This window comes from Odontesthes bonariensis, chromosome 21, assembly GCF_027942865.1.
Source record: "Odontesthes bonariensis isolate fOdoBon6 chromosome 21, fOdoBon6.hap1, whole genome shotgun sequence".
Taxonomy (NCBI): domain Eukaryota; kingdom Metazoa; phylum Chordata; class Actinopteri; order Atheriniformes; family Atherinopsidae; genus Odontesthes; species Odontesthes bonariensis.
In genome coordinates, this window is record NC_134526.1 from 4051337 (window position 1) to 4076872 (window position 25536).

Consider the following 25536-nt stretch of genomic DNA (forward strand, 5'->3'; position numbering starts at 1 on the left):
AAATAGGCCTACAGTACGAGTCCTTTTTTGTCCCCTGAGGTATAATCCATACTAATATACCCCCTAGGGTTAATTATTGGACCTAAAGGTACCTTTATGTACCTCTTTGAGGGTCCAAAATGTACATATATGTACCTTTTTTCTACATGCTTTGGTACAATAGACAGTCTGTGTTAGGCTACTTCAGTATAAGGGAACAAAATTGCCACCAGAGGTACAAGATTGGTCTCTGTAGGGTACAAAACTATACCTTCCGAGGGTACTGCCCCGGTGACAAGCCATCGTACCCCTAAAGGTACAATTCTGTTCTTTATTTTCTGAGAGTGTGGCCACTTTTTAGCACTACAGCTCCTGGGTTTGTTTGATAAATCAGCTCGACGCTGCACCTGTTGAGAGCGGAAACAGCCGAGGTGATACGATCAAACCAGTTTGTCGGAAACGTCTGAGGAGCGCCGTTCTTCGTCAACTTGGATCTCGCCGCCCACACCCACTGCGGTTTCGATGGGCGGCGACGGGGGAGACATAACACCCACCCAGCTATACGTAGGGGTCACGGGAGGTCCATCGTTATCAAGCCACAGTGGAGATCACCGCAATAATATAGAACTATAACCGAGCAATTAGACTAATGGAAAACGTCCTCGTTGCTCCTGGTGTGTTGCAGTGATGCAATACCCCGCGGGCCGCGCAACCCCCCCCCCTCCCCACCCCACCGGAGATGAGGCTGGAGATGTGAAGTGGAGAGGAGGTAATGGCGGAGGCCCATTGATCCTCACTGCCACCTGCTATATGGCTCCGCAGAGGATGGGCGGGAAGGCAGAGGGCTTCAGCTGGGGAGAGATCACGCCGACACCCGGCCCTCCGGCATATGGATAAGAGTCTTTTTCTAGTCTTGCGCTACTTAACCAGCACACATTAGCACAATACGGCCGGATGGGGGAAGAGTAAGGCGTGCGTACACGCAGCCTTTATCACAGCGAGAGTGCTTCCACGCTGAAAGGGCTGAAAGCCGTTAACTCAGACTCTGGAACAATCGGCTTCTCAGAGGACGACAGGTGATAAAAAGGAGCTCCGAAATGGTGAAAAATGTGTTAAAAAGCCTCACAAAACTGACCACATCGAGCAAAAATAACCCCTTTAACATTCAGCCGACAAATTAGCCCTGTTGGAAGATAACTCTGGTTTATTGTATTTATAACTCGATAACTTTGTACTCTCAAACCTCTATAAATAGAATAAATGGAAAGCTTTGCACAGCCTTGCATGTAAAGGGAGCATATGATGCAGCAGATGGATTTTAGGTCCCCACGCAGCCAAACACAATAGCAGTTTAGGCACTTTTTGTGTTTACTTTTGGTTGGATTCAGAGACACTGCGATTCATGTAAAATTCATGCGTCTTTGGGAGCTCACGCTACTTTTCCAGACATGGCTTTCAGTTGGTTTAGACCTCTGCAGCAAAAGCTGGCATGACCCAAAGAGAGTTGCATACATAGAAAAATAGAAAATAGAATAGAATAGAATTAGAAAGAAAATAGAAATAGAAATAGAAAAATACTTCATTCATCCCCCAATGGGGGAAATTCAAAAATATAAAAATACGTATGAATTACTGCAGGTCTGAATTAAAAGCAATTATCCTTTATTACAGGAGCAGACCTGCTCCGTCGTGCACCGATGAAACCACACCTACGAGCCATCTATAAGGCGTTTCCCCTCAGTACACCTCCATAATGGGAGAATTTGTAACCAGGCTGCTCAGTTTTCGTTCACTTCCAGCAGAAAAACGCAGGTCAGCTCTTCTAATTGCTTTCTTAAACCGTTAAACCATTAAACCATTTCTCTTCCTGGACCCGAGGAGTGTGTTTGTGAACCCAAACAACCTAAAACTGAACCACGAGTGGCACAAAGGAAATGATTTGAATCATTTTTGTGATAAATACGGAGATCATAAAAGGGGGTCAGAGGGGACGACGGCCGTTGGGTCGCATATTATCACTTGAGGTCCAACACAAACTGGACTTGTTATTAAGGAAATTAATCCAGCCCGTGGTGACGATGTTCACAGTCCTGCACCGAACAACATCCGTCCTCTGCCCTTAATACAGTTCAGCCGCTCTAAATCTTTGAAAAACAATGAGAGAATAAGATTTTTTTTATCCTTATTTCGTGGAAAGTTAAAATGTGGGAAGAAAGTCAGCTCCTTGGGCTCATCAAACCACCCGACTGAAACGCTTCTCCCACAGAACAGATGTGGGTTTGAACACAATCTCTTCCTAATAGTCATTACCACACTGTGTTTGTTTGTTTAAAGAGAAACAATTTCCTTTTTTTTTTAAAAACCAATTCTGAAGAAAAGTGTCTCTAATCTGCACAAGGCGTCCCTGCTCATATCATATGCATCAATAATAATAATAATTCTAATTAATCTCAGAAGTCTGACTCGTGTCAAACATTATGTTTCTATATTTCCATTAGATTTATATGCTGTGAAGGTGTAAATCATAGTTTTTATGGCCACACCTGCTGTTGATTGCCATCCACATTCTAAAGGAAACACATCCCGAGTGGATTGGGTGCAGAATGGCAGTTAGAGAGAAGCTGCATCATGTAAAACAAAGTAATGGTGGGTTTGGGGACTCTGACCTGCCCAGCTGGGGGTCTCCATGTACAGGTGAAGCCGGTCGGCCTGGAGCTGGTTCACTCGACTCGCTGCTGCTGCCACAGGTGCTGACGAACCCTGCACACACAGAAAGAGTGAAGTTTGTTTGTGAGATACAGCTGAGAAAGTTACGGCTCATCGTGGAACAGCTCAGCTCTAGTTGGTATCAGATGCGTTGTGTCTAGTGGTGGGACGATATGCTTCACACTGGAAAAAATGCCCCTCCAAAAATAAGTAAGAAAAACAACAAATACAAGACGTTTTTGCTTGAAATAAGCGAAAAAAATCTGCCAATGGAACTAGTGAAAATCAGCTTGTCAAGATTTCTTGAAATAAGATGTGATATTTAGGATCTTGAAATTAGCTTAAAAACCTCTTGAAATGTCAAAAAAAGCTTGTTTCATATGATATGTGACTCAAAACTATTTTTTTTTCAAGACTTTTTCATTTAACAAGATATTCCAGATGTATTGTATTAAAACAAGTCCCTATATCTGGCTGAAATGGTACTTGTTAGGCAGTTGTGTCTTATATTAAGTGTAATGAGATATTTTGACTAGAAATGAGACAAATATACTTGGTAAGACTTTGATTTTTTTTCCAGTGTGGTCACGATTCTTGATAATTGCGATTCTACTAGTAATGCGATTCGATATAATCAGTAATTGCAATTTTCTTCCTCCTTAAAAAAACAAACAAGTTGAATCATACACTTCTAGAATGAATGTCGTTCCCATAAACGATGCACATCAGTCTGTGTCAGTCAGTCCAGCAGCTGACATTTATTTCAACTGAGACAAAAACAGGCATTTTACAGTAAAGTTTACAGTTACCAAATTAATGTGCTCATGTTAGCCATTAGATGGCAGTGGTGGGTTATACATGATAGTGACAGAATGTGGTCGTTGCCCTTAGCGACAGAAGCAGCGGGTTAGCTCGAAACGGGCCTAGCACAGTCGGGACCTCAGCGTGGAGAACCGGCACCTATTGCCAGCTTTTCATCAGTGGTGTTATGTTTCATGATGCTGCACTTGGCGTTACGCCATGATGGCTCAGATGGCGAGCGAGGAATCTCCCGACTGATGTCAGGACAGCTAGGTCGCTGCCCATCTTTGGCTGCAGGCTGAAAACCCATCTCTTCAGGAAACACTACCCAGATCCGCCCTCTTAGGACATCACCTGTTTCCTCCCAGCTTCTTACGCACTTATTTGTTTCCTAAATTGTCTTCCCATTTGTCTAGGTACCTAACTTACCGCACTTACTCTAGCACTAGTTATGGGCTGTGTTCAAAACCGCCTACTTCTCCTACTACTCCTACTAACTTTAACTTTGTTTAAGTTCCCGGATGCATACTAGATTCTCCGAAATGTTGGGTATGCATCATGAGGTTACTACTCATACTCAAACTACCCAAGATGCAACGTAACGTGACGTCGACGATCGTCATTTCCTGTCAAAACGGCAGTTTCAAGCTAGCTACAACGAGGGTACGTTCACATCCTGTTTTCAAAACAAAAGCACCAATTGTATGGTAATGGCTTTCCCTATGATAAAAGGCAACGGGTATTTTATTTTGTGAAAATAACCAGAAGTGCGTTGCTCACTACGGCTAGCTTTAGTAGCGCCGAATTCGTGGGAACTAAATTGTAAATAGCCGGTATTTTGTCAGGTTTTCAACACGTTGGGGATCTAAACGACTACTTTCTCGCCTGAAAATGTTTCAAATGTTGCTAAAGTTTACAGAGTTTAGAGCTTAAGAGAAATCAGCTTCAGGCCGACTGATTTCAGCTCGGGCAGGAGCGAAATGCATTGTGGGTAAACACTCTGCATACTGTCTGATCGATGAGTATGGAAGTATGTAGCATGTAGTAGGTGGTTTCGAACACAGCCATGCTCTTAGCTGTTTGGTTTTGGAAGGAAATGCACTTATGATTTCTTGTGACCTGAAGTTCTTTTGCCTACCGATGTGGAACACACTTATTGTAAGTTGCTTTGGATAAAAGCGTCTGCAGAATGACCGTAATGTAATGTAACATCTGTACAGCGAAACTCCGCATTACCAAGAAAACCAACAACTTGCTGCGCTGCCATGTTAAATACGGCTTTTGCAACTGAAGCGTTCCTTCTCTTTGCTGCCCAGCAACGTTGCAGTTGAGCTGCCTGGAAGTGGGATTACTGAGAAGTAGACCGAAGCAACACAACGGACTTTGGCATCTTCCTGTTCTTTTGGCTCCTTCCACAGCTGAGGGACGCAGCACCACAGTCATAAAAACAAATGTCCGTGTGAAGCCTGCACGTGTACCACACACATTTATATGTTGACATGTTAAAGAGGCCACAAGGTGCCAACAAAAGCCCACAGAAATGACAAGCGACCTTAAAGCAAAACCGTGTGGTGTGGGGCTGCAAACCCAAGTCGTAAACTGTGGTATCCCACGGGCGCTCCAGGGTAGTTTCAGGCCCGGGAATATGAAGAACTAATGCAGAACTAATGCAAAACGAGTCAGAGGTTCATCGCTTTATGGCTGACAAACTTCTCTAATGTTGCTGTAAGACAAGACACGGGCTGTTTTGGAAACCGCATACTTCTCCTACTACTCCCACTAACTTTTTGAATTGGTAAGCGAGTTTGAGTAAGCGAGAAGTTCCCGGATGCATACTAGATTCTCCTAAATGTTGGGTATGCATCATGAGGTTACTACTCATACTCAAACTACCCAAGATGCAACGTAACGTGACGTCGCCGATCGTCATTTCCTGTCAAAACGGCAGTTTCAAGCTAGCTACAACGAGGGTAGGTTCACTTCCTGTTTTCAAAACAAAAGCACCAATTGTATCGTAATGGCTTTCCCTATGATAAAAGGAAACGGGTATTTTATTTTGTGAAAATAACCGGAAGTGCGTTGCTCACTACGGCTAGCTTTAGTAGCGCCGAATTCGTGGAAACAAAATTGTAAACAGCCGGTATTTTGTCAGGTTTTCAACACGTTGGGGATCTAAACGACTACTTTCTCACCTGAAAATGTTTCAAATGTTGCTAAAGTTTACAGAGTTTAGAGCTTAAGGGAAATCAGCTTCAGGCCGGCTGATTTCGGCTCGGGCAGGAGCGAAATGCATTGTGGGTAAACGCTCTGCATACTGTCTGATCGATGAGTATGCAGTATGTAGTATGTAGTATGCAGTTTCGAACACAGCCTTAGTCTATATGCTGTTTTTATTCTTAATATTCCATGTGATATGGCTCCAACTCAGTGCCACGACACACAGAAAAGTTGACCGCCAGTGAAGCCGAGGGTTTATCGATCGCACAGACTATATGATTTTGACTCATCGACAACCCGCCAGCTGGCTGTTGCATCACTTCAGTCATCTGCAGTGTGAATCCAACCAGAGAAAAAAGCCCATGAAGCAACGCTGTCCTTCAAGAGGACTTCTCTTTGATCTGCGCACACAGCAAACATGCAAACCAAACAGTGTGATTCCAGGGGACGCGTCGCGCTGGAACCGGAAAATACAGCTTTGTTTCGGACTCTTTGCAACACAATCTCCCAACGAAAGTCATCTGTAGCTGTTAGTTGTGTGATTAGAACTGCTAAAAAGCTTCAGTTTTAACTAATGTCCCGTCTGAATGTGCGTCGGATCAGCTGTGTTTGTATTCTATCCTGAGAGCTAACATTACAGCCCATGAATGCCCGCCCCACAGCCCTTATATAAAGCTCATATATCTGAGTGTTACAGCATGTTTTTGCCTCAGTGTGTGACTGTTCCCATAAAGCAGAAGCTTTTCTGCTGACTGGTGTATCTTTGCAGGCCTCTGGTTGGCTGTTGCCCAGAAGCCCAGCCGGTGAACCGCAGAGAGAGGCGCATTGATTTCATCCCAGCAGAAATCCCTGCTCCTGGTTCCCGCCTCCCCATCCCGCCCAGCACCTGATTAAGCATTTGCAGGGAGCCATGCCAACACAATTTGTCATTTATCAAAAGTAATTAAAAGCAATTTCTTTTCTCTTGTTGATTGGGAATTGACTAATTGTTGAGTCGGTGAAAACGGGGGAATAAATAAAACAGGGAAGGATGAATTTTGCATAAACTCGGAGGAAAACATAAACGCTGTAAAACGAGGGCCAGACATCTGGCTCTGTGATTTTCCTCTACATGATTATGACTGCGAAACCGAAACAGTTGTTGAGCACATTCTGATATACAGCCCATAGGCGATAAATAATATATTAGAAACAGCATATTGACTAGCCGACTTAAAAGAGTGTTTTCACTTCGTGTTGCGCGAACACGGGAGAGGGAGGATAAAACAAACACTGGTTGGTTAGTTGTTAAAGGAGAAAATGGAAAAAACGGCACCAAAAAGAGAGATCGGAGCCGGTAAATACCAAACATCTCAAGTCTGAGAGGGAAAACAACGGCCGAGAAGGCACAAAGAAGCGAGGAAGAGGAGCCGAGGCCATCCTCCAGCAGAGGTTACAGTACGTCTGTCCAATGAAACCAAGCAATACCATTTCAACATTATCGGTAACAACCTCTGAATGCACCATTACCTTCTATAAGGGCAGAATGAAATGTCAGAATTGATTCCAGAGGGGAGGGTTGAGGTATAAGTGGGCAGCTACGGTGGCCATTTTGTTTCAGTGGCCCTTTATTTGGCATCCCCCCCCCCCCCCCCCCCGGATCATTAGCAGGGAAGAGAACTGGAGGAGCATGAAGGAGGTGTGAGCGGCCAACATGAGAAACAAAAAGAAATAAAGAGACGGATCAAAGAAAATTTTATAAAAAGCACACGGAAACCGCACCACTTTGTAAATAACTTTACCTGCTCAAATCCCTGGCTCTGCTCTGAGTGGATGTCTATCCCGGACTCTGCCAACAAATGGAGTCGTTGCTTCGATGAGACGATTGGAAAATGCCTTTGAAGGCTGCAGATGGACAAGCAGTGCTGCCACTGCCTGGGAATGCAGAAATAATTGGGCTACAGTGGAAGAAGAAGCCTGCATTCACGCCTCTGCTGAGACAGCTTTGGATATCTAATTGAAGCTCTTACTCTCCTGCCTTTTGTTTACATTCCCATTTATCATAAAAAAAAAACTCACTTATGCTCTCTAACATGTATGGTTATTAATGTTCTAATTATGATTTTCCCCTCCAATCTTTCGCTTTGCAATTTCGATGATGTATGTTTGAGAAACACTGCGAGTCCCCCTGGAAATGAATGCAATAGCACACCTTCTCCTGGGAGCCATCTGATGGAGAGGGAAAGCTTGTCACAGTTTGTCTATACACAGGGATTTATGCCAGCTCAGTGAGCATGTGCGATTATCTACCGTCTTTGTTCGACGTGCAGTTTGAAGCAGAAACTTCTTTGCTGGCAGCAAAAAAACAGATGCAGCTTCAAAAAAAAAATGGCCCCAAAAAAAAAGAGAAGAGGAATCAAACTACCTCCGGCCTGCTTTTCTGATTCTGCAGAAAGGCTTCTGAGGCTATAGGTACGCTTGCTTTAGAAGTGTGAAATAATTTGGGTGAGAGCCTTAAGGAGCTCCTGCAGAGAGGCTGAGAGGGTCCTGTTCCGCCTCGAGCAATAAGTGTTCTTCAAGGCTTTTTTTTCTCCTCCGAGCACTTTAACAAGAGCACAAATTAGGTGAGAGGAACGCCTGTTTTTCGGCGGCACACCGGGCGAGCGCACGAAGAAAAGAGACAGAAAATGAATAAAATGATAGAAAAAAAAAAGGAAGAAAAATCAGGCAGAAACTCGGATGACAGTGAAGAAACGGAGGGCGTCATAAAGTGCGGAAAATAAGCTCTCACTTTCAACCGTTTACGGCAGCTCAAATATCTGATGATACCTCTCATAGCTTTTAATCTTTAATGTGAAAAATTAATCATCCCATTCATTATTTTAATAGCTGTCATTTTTCTCTCCCCAAAGTGATGATTTATAACCATTAAGCCCTGCGTAGACTTGTGTGAGAGGGATTTATCGTAATGTTTGCACCAGGTAGCCTCCAACCATATTTCATTACTCTGACAAGCCATTAAAATGCCCTGGTGATTAAACAACAGCTCTGAGGTCAGTGTGTAAAGCTGTTTTTTTTTTTTTTTTTTTTTTACCCGTGCAGGAGCGCAGCAGTGCAGGCGAGGACCAGCAGCCTAACAAAGCCCCCCCCCCCCCCCGGTTCCCTCCAGACTGGCAATCGTAGTTATAGATCTCTATCTGTTGTTGAGTGTAAGGGTGACAGGGGCAGGAGAGAATAATGCACATGCACAGAGGCTACGCTGGAATAAAGTTAAGAATGGGGCTATTATGGCTGTTTTCCTCTGTGGTTTGAGACTGTGATAACTGTGCACTTACAGGAAAAACTCCACACTCAGATCCTCTGATATTCATCCATCTGTGGAGCTCACCGTGTTCCAGCAGCTGTTTAAGAGCAGCCTTTTTATTCCTCCGCTCTACTCGCTTGTCACTTTGTTCCACTGCTTGAGCTGCTGTTTTCCAGCGGATTCCAACGTGCAGCGGTTTATCTGCAGCATCTGGGGCTGGACGGGCAGCTTCATGACCATCCACAGCCCCAAAGCCAACACAGTGGCACCAAACAGTAGGAAAACAGACACCACTTAAAGGGGAAGTTCGTTTTTTTTTACACCTGGACCTTATTTCTGGTATAAAATAAGTTAATCTACTCATCAATAACAATTTGGTGAAAGTCAGCGTCCTTTGGAAGATATTTAGAGACAATACAGCCTCTAAATAAGGCATTGTCTGTCTTTATTTCACCAATACTTTAAGACCAATGAATGAATGAACGCGTACTATTGCACTGTTAGCTCAGAGCTGCCATGTTGTTGTTATTGGGGGCTATCGGGGGCTTATGGGGGGCTTTGGTCTCCTCACTAAGACCAAAAAAGTGGACCACATCAGTCCAGCTCTGAGGTCTTTACACCGGCTGCCTGTCCATCAGAGGATAGACTTTAAAGTTCTGATGCTGGTCTATAAAGCTCTGAATGGTCCAGGACCAGAATGCATCAGTGACCCCCTGACCCAGTATGAACCTTCCAGACCCCTCAGGTACATCTGGATCCGGTCTTCTATCAGTTCCCAGAGTTAGAACCAGACATGGAGAAGCTGCATTCAGCTTCTATGCTCCACATGTCAACACTCAGTGTGTTTAAGTCCAGGTTGAAGACCTATTTTCAGCTGCTTTTGAACGAAACTCCAAATCTGAAGCTCAAGTTTCAAAACTTAATCACATTTTAACTCCTGATTTTATCTATTGTTCTTATTCCTTTCTTTTTTGTTTAAAATTTAATTCATGCTTTTTATTTCTACTGTTTTAATGTATCTGTAAAGCACTTTGAATCACCTTGTTGTTGAATTGTGCTGTACAGATAAACTTGCCTTGCCTAAATTTGCCTTTCTACACACGCGTCTACTGGGATGACGTCATCGACACGCACAGCGTCTTTTCACGGAGTTTGCCGCTGCCGCTGGTAACATGGTTCATTATTGCATATTTCCAAATTGCCATGTTGCACAAAACTAGCAGAAGCTAAATGAGCTGCAGCGGCACGCGGCGATGACAATAACAACAACACGGCAGCTCTGAGCTAACAGTGCAATAGTACGCGTTCATTCATTCATTCATCTTAAAGTATTGGTGAAATAAAGACAGATAATGCCTTATTTAGAGGCTGTATTGTCTCTAAATATCTTCCGAAGGACGCCGACTTTCTCCAAACTGTTATCGGTGAGTAGATAGGTATTTTATGCCAGAAATAAGGTCCAGGTTTAAAAAAAAAAAACAACTAACTTCCCCTTTAAGTGAGGTCACACTTTATAAAGTGGATACCAACAGGCAAAGGTTAAAGTTACACATTTTACCATCTTTACTGCATTATTTAGGAAAAACAACCTGATTTTTCTATCAACTCAACTTGCTCTTACCTGAATTAGCTTCTGAATTAGCCTCTGAATTAGCTTCTGAATTAGCTTCTGAATTAGCCTCTGTGAGAGTTAAAGAAGAACCGTGCATACATTCATGATAGAGACCCCCAATCAGTTTCAGCTCAGGTTAAAGCAGAACACATTTATGGGACCAGTTTCACTTCATGACAGGGTAGAAATGTGGAGAGAAAACAACAACCTGTGTGACCATGTGCAGGTAATTTAATTAACCGTGGCCCACGAGTTTCACATTTATACGCGGTGACACAGTTTGTTCTGGTTCAGCAAACATTAGCTTAACCTTTTGGTTATTCAGAGTCAGCAAAAGGCAAATTTAGAGATAAGGTTCAAAACTAACTTCTAATAATAACTGCTGAGATCAGGAGAAAGGACGAGAAGCAACTGTGGAGTCAGACCGTCGTGTTGCAGGATTGTTTCAGAAATGAAAAACCCGGTGAAGCAGCAGCAGAGGTGTTGGGCTCAAACGTTACTCTTCAGTTTATTTCATCTGCCTAGTTTAGAGCAAAATGAGGAGGTCTACATGGAAACAGGTCTGCTGAGAAACCCCGGTGATGGCTCCAACTCGAGCCGCCTCGCTGTGGAGGCTTTGTGTGTAAAAATAAATGTGCAACGACTGCCTGAATGTTTGTTTATGAACTGCATGGCTGTGTTGTCTTTCTCCAGCGATGCTGATAGCTGCTTATTCTGCTGTTAATTACATAAAAGTGGCTGGTTCCCTGATTTATATGCCCCGATATTACTACATTAAGCCGACGGACATGCGCCGTGGTGGCTTTGTCCTTTCATCCCGTCTAATTGTTGTGAGGCTGTATGGTGGAGGGAGGTTCCATATTCGTAATTGATAATCAGTTATTTGCACAGGCAGCATAGAGCTTGCCTACAGAAAAGGGATTTATGGTTGTTTGGGATGTATTAGCTCGCCGAGGCTCGTTCAGGATGTACAGATGATGTGCCATGACAATATACACTGATATTTTACTGCTTTTCTTTCTGTTGATCAACAGCATTCTTTAATTTGTTTGTTGTGTCATAAGCCATCATTATAATGATCCCACGTGTGTGTATAAACACATATTTTATGCATATACTCACACACATTTTCTGTTTCCTCCCTTTTCTTCCTGCTACTCGGTGTACTACAGACGGCCTCACATCTGACTCTAGAACACTTTGGTATCCAGAGTGGCTGCAGAACCAGCCCAGACCATCAGCCCTCCCCCACCGAGTTAGTAAGCGAGTTTGAGTAAGCGAGAAGTTCCCGGATGCATTCTAGATTGGCCGAAATGTTGGGTATGCATCATGAGGTTACTACTCATACTCAAACTACCCAAGATGCAACGTAACGTGACGTCGCCGATCGTCATTTCCTGTGAAAACGGCAGTTTCAAGCTAGCTACAACGAGGGTAGGTTCACTTCCTGTTTTCAAAACAAAAGCACCAATTGTATCCTAATGGCTTTCCCTATGATAAAAGGCAACGGGTATTTTATTTTGTGGAAATAACAGGAAGTGCGTCGCTCACTGCGGCTAGCTTTAGTAGCGCCGAATTCGTGGGAACAAAATTGTAAACAGTCGGTATTTTGTCAGAACACAACACGTTGGGGATCTAAACGACTACTTTCTCTCCTGAAAATGTTTCAAATGTTGCTAAAGTTTACAGAGTTTAGAGCTTAAGAGAAATCAGCTTCAGGCCGGCTGATTTCGGCTCGGGCAGGAGTGAAATGCATTGTGGGTAAACGCTCTGCATACTGTCTGATCGAAGAGTATGTAGTATGGTATTATGCAGTTTCGAACACAGCCAATGTCTTCTTTTTTCTTGGCACTCTTTTGCAAACCTCACAACAGACAGTTAAATAATATTAGAATAACAGTGCAACACACTTCTAAGCAAGCATTTAATTGTCACTGTGAGCACTGTAAAAAGGAAGGAAAAGATAAAAGGGTACATCAGCCATTCTGTCCTGCAGAGCTCACCATCTGGAGATGTTATCGTTGCCTCCTCCACCCTGATTCCTCTGCGTTTGATATCTCAAGCAACGGATTTAAAACGAAACAACTAAATGAATCGAGTTTATTCATTTTCTCGAGTTATTTCACAGAGTAAGCAAAAAGGCTGACCAAGAACAAAAGGCAATACATGCTAAATGTTTGAGTTTATGTGCTCAGGTGACCCTGAAGAAGAAGCAGCACCTCCACAAGCCTGGAGCAAACAATGGAGTCTCCCTCAATCCCAGTTAAGGTAGCCGAACGAGCAGCAGGCCGGGGAGCTGGGGGAGGGTTTAACTCCTTTCATATATGTTCATGTCTAATGTCCTGAGCCCAATGAGCTTGACTGATCACTGATGCCACATCTGACAGTGACTGACAGTCCCTGTAATTGCTATGTTTGCTTTGGGAGACGAGCAAACAACCGTGGTGGGACCATGTGTTTGAAACACGCTGGCATTTCTCAATTACCTAGAAATACAACTCTGGATATTGCATTATCGCACACAATGGTCACGGTCTGCCTGAATGTCTGAGTGCTGTTATCCACTTGACTAATGGAAGGGATCAGTTCCATTCATAGAGTGATGGTGTCATGACAGAAAAACACCTGCCTTTGATTCCAGGATGTTGTTCGAGCACGAGCACTTGTAACTGATATTCACCGCTCAGTTCCGCTTTGTTTTCTTTACTCAACAGGTTAATTATCTCAACTTTACACTTTAATTATAAAAGGTTTGCTTGTTTGCTCAGGTTTGGCATACATAGGCTACAGCAGCACAATACATCCTGGTGAAAAAGCTAAGTAAGCAGAAGTCTTGCTTAAAAAAATGATGGTTACGTAAAAGTTTATTTGAATCCGCACAAAAATTAAATAGAATGAAGAGTGGAAGTGCTAATTGTGCAAAGTCATGGTATTATTTCCCCTTGATATCCAATGAAGAATAACTACGGATCCATTTTTGTGCACAAAAACAGTTTTAACTTTAGATCTGTGTTTGTTGGGCACTTTAATGCGAACTATAGGAGCCCGTAGGCGACTTTCTCAAAATAATACCTCATGTAAAAATAATCAATTCATTATCAATCATTTTAATTCACGCATAAGTGTTCGTATAATATCAAAAAGATAATGAAAAGCTTGTTTTGTCACTACTCTGCTGTACGGTGGGCAATATTTAAATGTATATTATGTAATAAAGATATATTTTAAATATCATTTTAACTTTAGATCTGTGTTTGTTGGGCACTTTAATGCGAACTATAGGAGATGGTAGGCGACTTTCTCAAAATAATACCTCATGTAAAAATTAATTCATTCATTATTAATCATTTTAATTCACACATAAGTGTTCAAATAAAACCAAAAAAAAAATTTGTCACTACTCTGCTGTACGGTGGGCAATATTTAAATGTAATAAAGACGTATTTTAAATATAAACAATAAGCACATTTACACGACTGTAGAAGTAAAAAAGAAAAAGATTGCGTTAGTCTGACCGTAAACATGCCATCTGAACACAATCATATGAAGTTGAGCTTCATCGGAGTAACACAGCCAGATAATGGGGCTGGGGTTTGAATCACTCTTCTATGTATGTGGTCAATTATACTCAAATGGAGCATGTGCAGAGTGCATGGACCAGTGTAAAAGCACAATAATACAGCCAAATACCCAGTAAAGCTGCTCAGAAAATCAATCCATTAAGACTACGTGTCAACACTGTTTGCTTGAAGTATTTCCACATCGTTGCTCTGCTCTAAAATCCAGATTTACAAAAATAATAAAGAATTCTCTGGACACATACGTCTCTGCAGGAATCATGTTTTCATCCATCTATCCCTTATTTGTAAATGCAAAATCTCAGGATCATCTAGAAGAAATCTTAAAGTGGAAGACCACGATTGGGTTTTTGGCCAATAAATGAAACAAATCAAACATTTCATTGATGACACAATAGGATAAAAAACACTTTTCTGGGAGCCAGAAACCTAGAATCTAGGTGATTTTTTATTGTCAGCTGCTTTAATGTTATAGTTTGAGCTTAAATTAAGACTCATGATGACAAATCCTGACCGGTTTCAGTTGAATAAACAGAGACTTAGATTATTTTGTCAGTCGTGTTTCCCTGTGATGTGTAAAATTGGACATAATATAACCTAAGATACACCGTCCCTGCTCTCTGACACATTAACGGTTATCCATTAATTTTCTAACGTCAGACAGGCTATTAACACACTATAAATAGACCTACAGTGAATAATTTAGTGTAGATACTCAGAATTGACATGTGCCGTGGAGTGAAAGTAGGAATATGTTTGGAAAACTTCAGCTATTTCATGTTTTAAATATTGTGCACTTTTGCACTATAAGATGCTGCTGATGGTTATTTTTTCCACATTTACCTTTGTGTGACTAAATAAAAAGCTAATTCTAATTTAATGTTGTAATAACTTTTCCTCGATAGAGATATGAAACATGGTCGATATACTTTTCCATAGATTCGTCCATCTTTTGACGGAAATTACGAACAGCCAATGACAACGTGAGTTGCGCAGCGCTGAACCAATCACGTAGCTGGAATAGCGCCATGCTAGCAGCTAGCTGTCGGTTTGTTTGTGCTGCTGCAGCCGTATAAAAACGAGTGCTCCCTCTGAAGAAACGGCAGAAGACACGGCAGAAGCTGAAGGGATGACGTTGTTGATAAGAAGGGCCCGAAAAGTTCGGTGGTGTGGAGCTATTTTGTTTTTTTGAAGTCCGACACGAAACAGAGTAGCGTGCACTGCGAATTATGTCGAGCACATGTTCCGACAAAGACAGAGAATACCGCTAATCTGTTTCATCACTTGAAGCAGCGCATCCCGTCTGAGCACGGAGAATGTTAATTTTTACAAACAACCCGGAACAAGCGCCAATCTTCCCCCGATAACAATGCCTGTGCAGCAGCAGAAGACCACAGAGTCTGCTTTTTCCGGCGCCGTATGACACGAAATCTGATGTTACAAATGCAGCTTATTGTACTGCAAAAGACGTGCTGCAAATAAGCACGGTGGAAAATAAGGGGTTCAAGTGGATGCTACAAGTTATGGACCCGATATATATCGATATATATATCGATATAGACTGGTAGTAAAAATATATCGCGATATATAGACTGATAGTAAAAAATATATCGTGTTGATATTTAAAAATATATTGCGATATATATATATATATATATATATAGAGATATGGACTGGTAGTAAAAATATATCGTGACATATCGATATCGACTGATATTTAGAAAATATATCATGATATATAGACTGATAGTAAAAAATATATCGTTATATATATCTATATACACCGACTGATATTCAAAAAATATATTGCGATATATATATTGATTTAGACTGGTAGTAATAATATATCGTGACATATATCGATATCGACTGATATCAAAAATAATATATTGTGATATGACTTTTTCCCATATCTCCCAGCCCTAACTACGACTTTGTGCAATATTTTTCTGATCACTTAGAACATCACATGTATGTGAAAATGATTGCAGTTAATTTACTCATAACATTTAATTTAAATTACTTTAATCATCTCAAATGATAATTAAATCGTTTTTGTGCGTCATTTAATTAGTTCTTCTACAGGCGTCCATACAGAACAATGTGTACTTGTTCCTCATTCATATGTTTTTTGTGCATAAAATCCAATTTCAAGAGTTTAACTTTAAGCAAAAATGTTCAGTCTTTTCGCTCCGAAACAGAAATGCAAGCTTGTAACTTATTCCAAAGTTACTTTAGGACAGTTGGGGAGCAAATGTTCCAACTTTCCATCCTGGCTAGTCACGACGGGTTAAAGCATATTAAACAGCAGAGGCATATATAGGCAGATAGATGGGATTTCAGCCCGTGTTGTTAACATTTACAGCTCCTGTTCCTGAGGGAGAGGAGTGATCATCAGAGAAATCACCCTCACAGATTTGAAAGGCTGAACTAAAAAATTGGAACATATACCACAGGCGGTGATTTCTGCCATTTTATCTCTTTTTTGAAACTCGGATCTGCCGAGCACGAACGCGAGAACACCCCGTTCTCGCTGGAACAACAATCCCAGCACTCGTGATGGAAAACGGAGGAGAAGCTGCAGAGTGAAATTAGCATTCTAATGCGTCTAACGTCTCATGTTTGTTGTGTCCCTGATGAGAAGCACAAAAAAATACTGCTAATTTGTAATAGATATCAAAACTCCCAGCATTAAAAAGTTAATTACCACGGCAAATACAGCAGTGATAAACATCACATAATGGCATTTCTGCAGATGACTGTCGTTTCCGCCAACCGGAAAAATGATATTTAGTATCCAGCTGTACTTCTGGATGCGTGAGAGAGGGGGGGGGGTACTTGTAATTCAGAATATTTTTTTCTGCAACTTAGCAGGTTTTCATCTATCAGCAAGGCACATTAAATCCCAGCTGGTCAGATGTTAGACTCCTGATGCTCTGCTTTAGACATGAAACAAACTACTGCCGAAATGAAAGCAGTTTTTTCGGAGCTGTGGAAATTCGACTCCTACAAGAGTCCATTAAAAATACATGTTCAAATGAATCTTGGTGGTGATGACAAGTTTTTAACCATATTCTTCTTGAACTTTTAATGTACCCAACTTCAACTTCAGAGAAAATTAAATATTAAGGCTATTATCTAAGCTGTTCCCAATATTATTCAAACTTAGGTTATTTATATAGAACCGTAATAATTAGGTTATATAAGCCGGTTTTCCCTTTTTAGAGCCAACATTATGATCAAGAGGTGGCTAGTTTGGAGTTTTGCAACCTAAAAATGAGCAACCTTATTCATAGATTTGCTGCAGTAAACCCAACAAAATCTTGTAGATTTATTACAGCAGTCCTGGAAATGTAAATATATTTATGATTTATGACTGCAGGGAAATAGATCATGTTTAATACAGTGGAAGTAAGGAGTAGCTCAACCTTTGGCAGAGAACCATGCATACTCAACGTAATTTGGTGCATTTGTATAAAAAACAAACAAATCGTGAAATATTATCTGCTCTGATTGAGAAGAATCACAGTAAATCTGGTCTACCTAATGTGGATAACCACTGTTTACCCACCAGTGAGACGGTAAATACTCTGGCTGACATTTGAGGGAGGTTAGTGTGCTCAGAGAGCAAAACGGAAGTGGAGGCTCAGATGAATTTGTCTGACAAATGCTCCTGGAGTATGTGTTGTCGACTGTGCTTCGGCAAGGCCCCGGACTGGGATTTGAGTGTGACTGAAGCCAAGCAAAGCATGCCAGATCACTAATTGCACAATTTAAAACCAAAGTCCCTGGCAGCTTGTCGTTTGAAATGGAGAGAAGAGCCACTGCTTAATCACTGAGCTCAACATAGATCTGCAAGCCTCTCCACCAAGGAGCCCCAGAAGCACATGGCTGAAGTTCAGTGTCAACAGCCAAAGCGAAAGCAGGCGTGATTGGCTGCTCCGTGCCGCAGCTGTAATCGAGTCGCTTTTACGACGAGACGCAGGATTGGACAGTCGAACAGTTGGCCAGTTGAACTGCTTCAAAATGTTGGTGCATTGGCAGGAACTTTACTTTCGTTTAATTGTTAATATGAGCAACTGTTGCTCACAGTTGGTGGCGCACAGCAGTTTGTCTGGTAAATTGGACGTGTCTCAAAAGCCCCCGGACAACCGTGTGGCTATAAAGCAATTACACTTTACATTCATTTGGCTCTTGGCAACTTTATCGAAACTTACACATTTTGTTCCCTTTCTTACCCGCATTAAAAAATTGCTCAAGGATTCGGTGCAAGAATGTACATCTGCAGCCGGCGAGATTTCAAATGACGCCCACCTCGGGTCACGGCTACTTCAGAAAATACGACGAGGGGGAGAATCAACGCCTGACATTCCACTCCTGAAACACCAACCGTACCGATTAAGCTCAGAAACTGTTGTTTCATCAACAAAAAAACAACTCAAATGACAGCGGGAGAGACCGTGCTGGTTCAAATTTTACATCGATGCGTATGACTGAACCCATTACGATGCCCTCTGGAAGCTTTTGGTTTGCAACAAACAGCTAAAACACTTTTAAACTGAGATTATTGCTTATTTATAGGCCTTAATTTAAAGCTAATCAGAGTGGAGTTAAAACCTTTGAGAGGGCAACGTTATTTATGGGGATGTGTTTTTGGTTGACGTTCTTGTCCATCTGGTATTAAAAAGCCAATAAATCAACAACCAGTCAAATGTTTTTATGTTTAAGCTTTTTTAAAGGGGAAGTTCCTTTTTTTTTTTCTAAACCTGGTCCTTATTTCTGGCATAAAATACGTTCATCTACTTATCGATAACAGTTTGGTGAAAGTCGGCGTCCTTCGGAAGATATTTAGATCACTCAGTGGGGTCACATGGCCCTGAAAGGATCGGATTATTGGCTAAATTACAATCAGACTGAGTTATTAAGTGCATGTAAACACCTTAATCTGACTAAGAATTGGATCGGATCGGGTTAAGACCCCGAGATAACTGGGTTGAAAGTTAAATTAAACCTGCTTGTAGACGCTGAAGCACGTGGTGAATTAGACTTAGACGTTAGATTAGACGTCGCTTCATCTGGCTCTGCGTTCTCCATCTTTCTCCAATGCCTGAGTTTGTTGTTGTTGTTGGTGGTGAAGAGGTCAACAGGAAGTGGCTCTATTAGCAATAGTTGAAATGGGTACAGCGGCACCTATCATACGCTTTGACTAGCTTTGTGCCAATGATCCGATTCATTCACCGCCATATATCCAAGGAGAATTACCCTTGCTCAACTCATTCTTATTGTGATTTAGCCAATAATCTGATCCTTTCAGTGCCATGTAACCCCACTGACTGGAGATCGGCGTATATCAGAGACAATACAGCCTCTAAATAAGGCATTATCTGTCTTTATTTCACCAATACTTTAAGACCAATGAATGAATGAACGCGTACTACTGCACTGTTAGCTCAGAGCTACAGTGTTGTTGTTATTAGGGGCTATCGGGGGGCTTATAGGAAGCTTTGTACACACACATCTACTGGGCTGACGTCATCAACGTGCGCCGCTGCAGCACAGCTCATTCACTCCGTGCTCTGTGGCGGTCGGCTAACTTCACACAGAGTTTGCTGCAGATTCTGAAGACGACAAATGGAGTTCACTCCCGTTATATGGATATACGCGGATCTCGATTGATCTAAATAGCGTCCGACTGTCAACAAACTGTTATCGGTGAGTAGATGAACGTATTTTATGCCAGAAATAAGGTCCAGGTTTAAAAAAAAAACAAAAAAAACTAACTTTTCCTTTAAGCAGGGTTACATAACATAGGCTGTGTTCGAAACCGCATACTTTACTACTGCTATTCCTACTAATGTTTTGAGTTAGCATGCCAGTTTTAGTATAAGAGAAGTTCCCGGATGCATACTAGATTCTCCTAAATGTTGGGTATGCATCATGAGGTTACTACTCATACTCAAACTACCCAAGATGCAACGTAACGTGACGTCGCCGATCGTCATTTCCTGTCAAAACGGCAGTTTCAAGCTAGCTACAACGAGGGTAGGTTCACTTCCTGTTTTCAAAACAAAAGCACCAATTGTATGGTAATGGCTTTCCCTATGATAAAAGGCAACGGGTATTTTATTTTGTGAAAATAACAGGAAGTGCGTTGCGCACTGCAGCTAGCTTTAGTAGCGCCGAATTCGTGGGAACAAAATTGTAAACAGCCGGTATTTTGTCAGGTTTTCAACACGTTGGGGATCTAAACGACTACTTTCTCACCTGAAAATGTTTAAAATGTTGCTAAAGTTTACAGAGTTTAGAGCTTAGAGAAATCAACTTCAGGCCGGCTGATTTCGGCTCAGGCAGGAGCGAAATGCATTGTGGGTAAACGCTCTGCATACTGTCTGATCGATCAGTATGCAGTATGGAAGTATGCCATATGCAATAGTATGTAGTATGCGGTTTCGAACAGAGCCATATTCACTTCACTTCCTATTCATTAAAACATTTTGTCTCCCGCTCCAAAACGAAGGAATGTAAAGTCTTTCATGTCTCAGTCCGGTAATCTTTACTTTTCTCATTGAGCTACCCAGTATAACCAACCCCCCCCCCCCCCCCCCCCCCCCCCCCCCCACCACTCCATGCTGTTATATCCAGGGCCCGATCTCCCCCTCGGTGCTCTGAGTTACTTATGCACGAGAGCTGAAGCGGTAATGGAAATTTTCCAATTTTACATTAATGTATATAACTGCCCCCATTAGAATGTTCTAGAAGTTTCTTCTTGGCAGCATGCAGCTCTAACGACAGATTAAAAGTGATAAAACTGTTTGTGTTGACCTGACTTTTCCCCCAGTGTAGAGACTTCTACACCAGCATCTTAGTGCATTTCATAGTTATCCTGTGTTTTTGCATTTAATTAACAGGTAATGCAGTCAGTGAACATAACAGAAGATGACTGTATTTGTCCGGATTGAGGATAATTCCATATTGTGGTCTGTTCTCAAGAGAATTCAGGACGGAGAAGACCAAACTAAAGTCTTTTTTTTTTTTGCTTAGGACGGTTCCCACCTGAGCAAAATAAGCTAAGAAAAATAAGTCCAGTGCAGGAGGCTGCAGCAATGAGGAGGCAACAACTACTCACACTGTGTAAATGCTGAGGAGAGGAGCTAAAATCATATTTTTCCACTTTCGGTTGTATTATTTTATTGATTTCGCCCCACTCTCTTTGATTTGTTTTTTATTGTTTTACTTCTCTTAGGTTTGTCGAGCTTTTTCCGTAAAAAAGCGTTTCAATGCAACTCGTGTTGTTTTTAAATGTGCTTTATGAATAAAACCTTAATTCCATCCCATAAGCGTGGCTAAAGTCCATGTGAGGTGCATAAATATGAGGATGGAAAGTATTTCTCTAAATGATAATAGCTGAGACACACAGTTGTCTCTTCCATCCACTGCTGTCCCATCTTTCCCCCTGGCAACATCTTCAGTGGTTTCATGTGCTGGGCACACTTTCCCGTGATGCCTCTTCTCTGACAGCCTGCCCACAGACCCCCTAATTCAGCGTCCTGCTCACGTTGAGTGCAGAAGCCCGATATTGAACTGTAGATTATCATTAATAACATTAAACATTAAGTCGATGAGATAGAACTCCTCATAAAAGCATGTAATATAAGTGAGAAACTGACTACATATGCATATCTTAATTCTACTCTATTAATTTCTCATGACTTTTAAGAAGTCAGACTTGAACACACTGACCTCTTTTTTTTTTTTTTAAAGGTTCCAGTGTTGCTTTTTGTCTTTCATCTAACATCTACAAAATGTTTAGCTTAGTCTACATATTCTTCCAGGCCGTGTGAGAGAATTAAACCGTTTAAACCCTCCAAGAAACAGACATGTAAAACCAGAAGAGCTACAATAGAGCTACATCATTCTACCTTCATGATATATAATAAAATACATGTTTTACTGCTGGTAGAACGTAACTCTACGGGGCATTAAACTCTCATTTCCTGTTATAGCAGTGTTACAGGTTCAGGCAATTCTCCACTGGCTATTGGGAGGAGCCGTAAACATTATTACTATTGAGGCCAAGATTGTATTTTGGTGGGAACATTAGCAAAGAAGCAACTTACTCATTGCCCCTGTGAAATGAAACCAGAGTTTGTTGTGTGTTTTTTTTTCTATTTCATGACTTGGGCCTAACAAGAGGATGCAAACACCATCAGGGACGGAGAGGAAAGTGGGTGGAGCTGCACACATACAGCCACAAAGTAAGACGAAAAGAGGAGGAAAAAAAAAAGAAAAACACTGCCCCGAAGTCAATTCCACACTCAAGCAACATCCGTCTCTGATCTGGGAGCGTTCTTGCAGCGCCGGCATAACAAGAGTGATGCAGCACTGAGGGCCATGAATTAAAAAGTCAATATGTAAAACCATAGAGGGATGCCATTTTGAAAAAGCGTTCCATCAATGGAAATCATATTAACATGATAAAGGGCAGATTGGGAGACAAGGGCATTGATTCAGATGCCGCTCCGCAGCCCGCCATGTCCACCTCAAACATGTTAATGAATCGCACCGCAAAAGCAGAGGTGGGGCGGGTGGACGGAGGTGAAGTATGTCTGCGTGTGGAGGGAGGAAGGTGGGGGTCGGAGGAGAGGACTGGAGATGGCGTTAAAGCGGCGTTAAAGCGGCGTTAATGCGGCGTTAACCCTGCTGTTGTCTCTCGGGTCAAAAGTGAGCCACTACCATGTTTAGATGTAGAAAAAAATACCTTCAAATATCTTTTTCCAACTTGAAATTTTATGCCTTTTCCTAAAGGGACCCCATCATTAGAAAAAGTCATAGGCTGTGTTCGAAACCGCCTACTACTCCTACTACTCCCACTACTCATACTAACTTTAACTTTTTTTAAGTTCCCGGATGCATACTAGATTCTCTGAAATGTTGGGTATGCATCATGAGGTTACTACTCATACTCAAACTACCCAAGATGCAACGTAACGTGACGTCACCGATCGTCATTCCCTGTCAAAACGGCAGTTTCAAGCTAGCTACAACGAGGGTAGGTTCACTTCCTGTTTTCAAAACAAAAGCACCAATTGTATGGTAATGGATTTCCCTATGATAAAAGGCAACGGGTATTTTATTTTGTGAAAATAACAGGAAGTGCGTTGCTCACTGCGGCTAGCTTTAGTAGCGCCGAATTCGTGGGAACAAAATTGTAAACAGCCGGTATTTTGTCAGGTTTTCAACACGTTGGGGATCTAAACGACTACTTTCTCACCTGAAAATGTTTCAAATGTTGCTAAAGTTATATATTTACTTATTTTATAGCCTAAGCGAAATCAGCTTCAGGCTCAGTTTTCAGATTTCGGCTCGGGCAGGAGCGAAATGCATTGTGGGTAAACGAGTATGCAGTATGGAAGTATGTAGTATGCGGTTTCGAACACAGCCATACTTTATTTTGTTTATGTTTCCATGTGGGCTGTACACCACTAGGGTACAAAGATTGTCTTATGGGTCATTTTTTGACCCGTGAATTATAAAAACATTTAAACACCAGGAAAAAGTTCACTGTTTTTTTCCCTTTCAATATAATTAATTCAGAAGTAATTACTTCACATTTATATAACAGCAATAATAAACCTTTATTATGTAAAAGAAAACTGAGAAAACAAGAAAACTGTTGGTCCAACTGACTGAAAACTGGTGATTGTCTTTTTGTATTGTGTAACAAAAAATACACGATAAAAAATGTATTGAATTGAGTTGAATAGATAAATAACAGGTGGTGTCATCATACAAAATATATTTTGGATTTAAAATTCAATTTAGTTGCTTTATTTTGGGACTTTGGTAGGGCGGGGCATTTGTGATCTATAGGACAAGGGGAGTAAACAGAATGTTAAAGCAGCGTTAAAGCAGCGGGGGGGGGGGGGGGGGGGGGGGGGGGTGGCGGTGCCCCGGCGAGCTGCAGCTTTCGATGTCGCATCAGGTGCATCTCCGGCTCTCTTCAAGTTTTTTGTGTGGGTTATGATAGGTGGATGAGTTACAGAGATTTTTCTTTCTGGGGCCAAGTTGGGAGTGAATCCAATTAAGAGGAAGCTTGGGAGAGAGATGAAGCACCAGAATGCCACCCAGAGACCCAGAGTGCAAGAGCCAAGACAGCAGAGGATTCACCCCCTGTTGACCACGACTACAGACACGTAGCCTGGGGGGGGGGCATCCGAGGCCTCACATGTGTGTGCACGCTCACAGAGAGAGTGACATGAAAGCAGCGAGGCATTGCTGCCAGGCCAAACAGATGAATTACTTATCAAAGACGCGCACAGCAGACTGGCTATGAGGCTGCAACACACAGACAGCTGGGGCATTATCAATTCACCTTCAATTAGCCGTCCCTGGCACCGCCTGCCAACGGGACCTTGAGCACGAGTGCATTCACAATGCATAAGCTCATTCCACCACCACCACCAAAAAAATAAAAAAACATTAAAAGTGCAAAGGATCAGGTGGATTCTTTTGAGGAATTCAATTAAAACAGTGTCGAAAAAAATGTAAGAAACAAGAAAAGCACACAGACAATTTCTACAGAAGGATAAAAGCAAAAGGGATTATTTTCAATGCCAAAGGAGGCAAGAAGAAACAGAAAGGAAGGGGAGGGCGAGGGGGGAGAAAAAAAAAGGAAAAATACTTCCTTGGAGTCTGATGGCACAGCACCTTTGTTAAATGTGAACTAATTAAGTGGAAAAAATGAAAGTGTTTCATCTTCATTAGTATCAGACAATAGGAGTATGAAACATAATTGAGAGTAGTTCCACTTTAATAGAATGAACAGAAGTCATTTGGTATTGAAATGTGCGGGGCGATTTAGCCAAAAGAAAGTGTATTATTAGATTTAATAGAATACCTACACATGATCAATGCGAGGAGCACAGGTGGTAGTTTGTCTCGGGTTCTTCAAATGATTATGCCGACGAAATAATGGCCAGCCGGATTCATGTTGCTCCTGCATTGATTACGAGGAGCAGCCCCATTTTTCACGAACTGGAGCTCCGCAAAACGATTTATTAAGCCCTTACAGATGTGACATAACAACTGGCAGGCGGGAAAAGCACCGAGCCAGACTGGATTTGGGGAAAACAGGATGCTGCGGCGACACATGCTGATGACGATGACAAATCGGTCCGAGGAGGGCAGGAAACTTGGCCACGAGTACACGGACTTCCACACAGCGTCGGACTGTAAGTGATTGTTCAGGTCGGAAAACCTGGAAGCAGGGATTCTCCTCTCAGTCGGTGAGAAGGGCATCAGGGTTTAACAGGAAAGGCACCAAACATTAACAAATAAAGGTGCCTGGTTATTTTAGCATG

General features: G+C 41.9%; 1 protein-coding gene across 10 annotated transcripts in view; it reads right to left on the reverse strand.

Annotated features, from left to right (window-relative positions):
* The window catches only part of LOC142372105 (RNA binding protein fox-1 homolog 3-like), a 616940-nt gene that overhangs the window by 250339 nt on the left and 341065 nt on the right, over nt 1-25536 (reverse strand). For all 10 annotated transcript variants that reach the window (XM_075454905.1, XM_075454908.1, XM_075454903.1 and 7 more), the window contains one exon: nt 2646-2739. In XM_075454905.1, the coding sequence (XP_075311020.1) occupies nt 2646-2667 (22 nt within the window). In that variant the 5' untranslated portion in view covers nt 2668-2739. The remainder of the gene's footprint in view (nt 1-2645; nt 2740-25536) is intronic.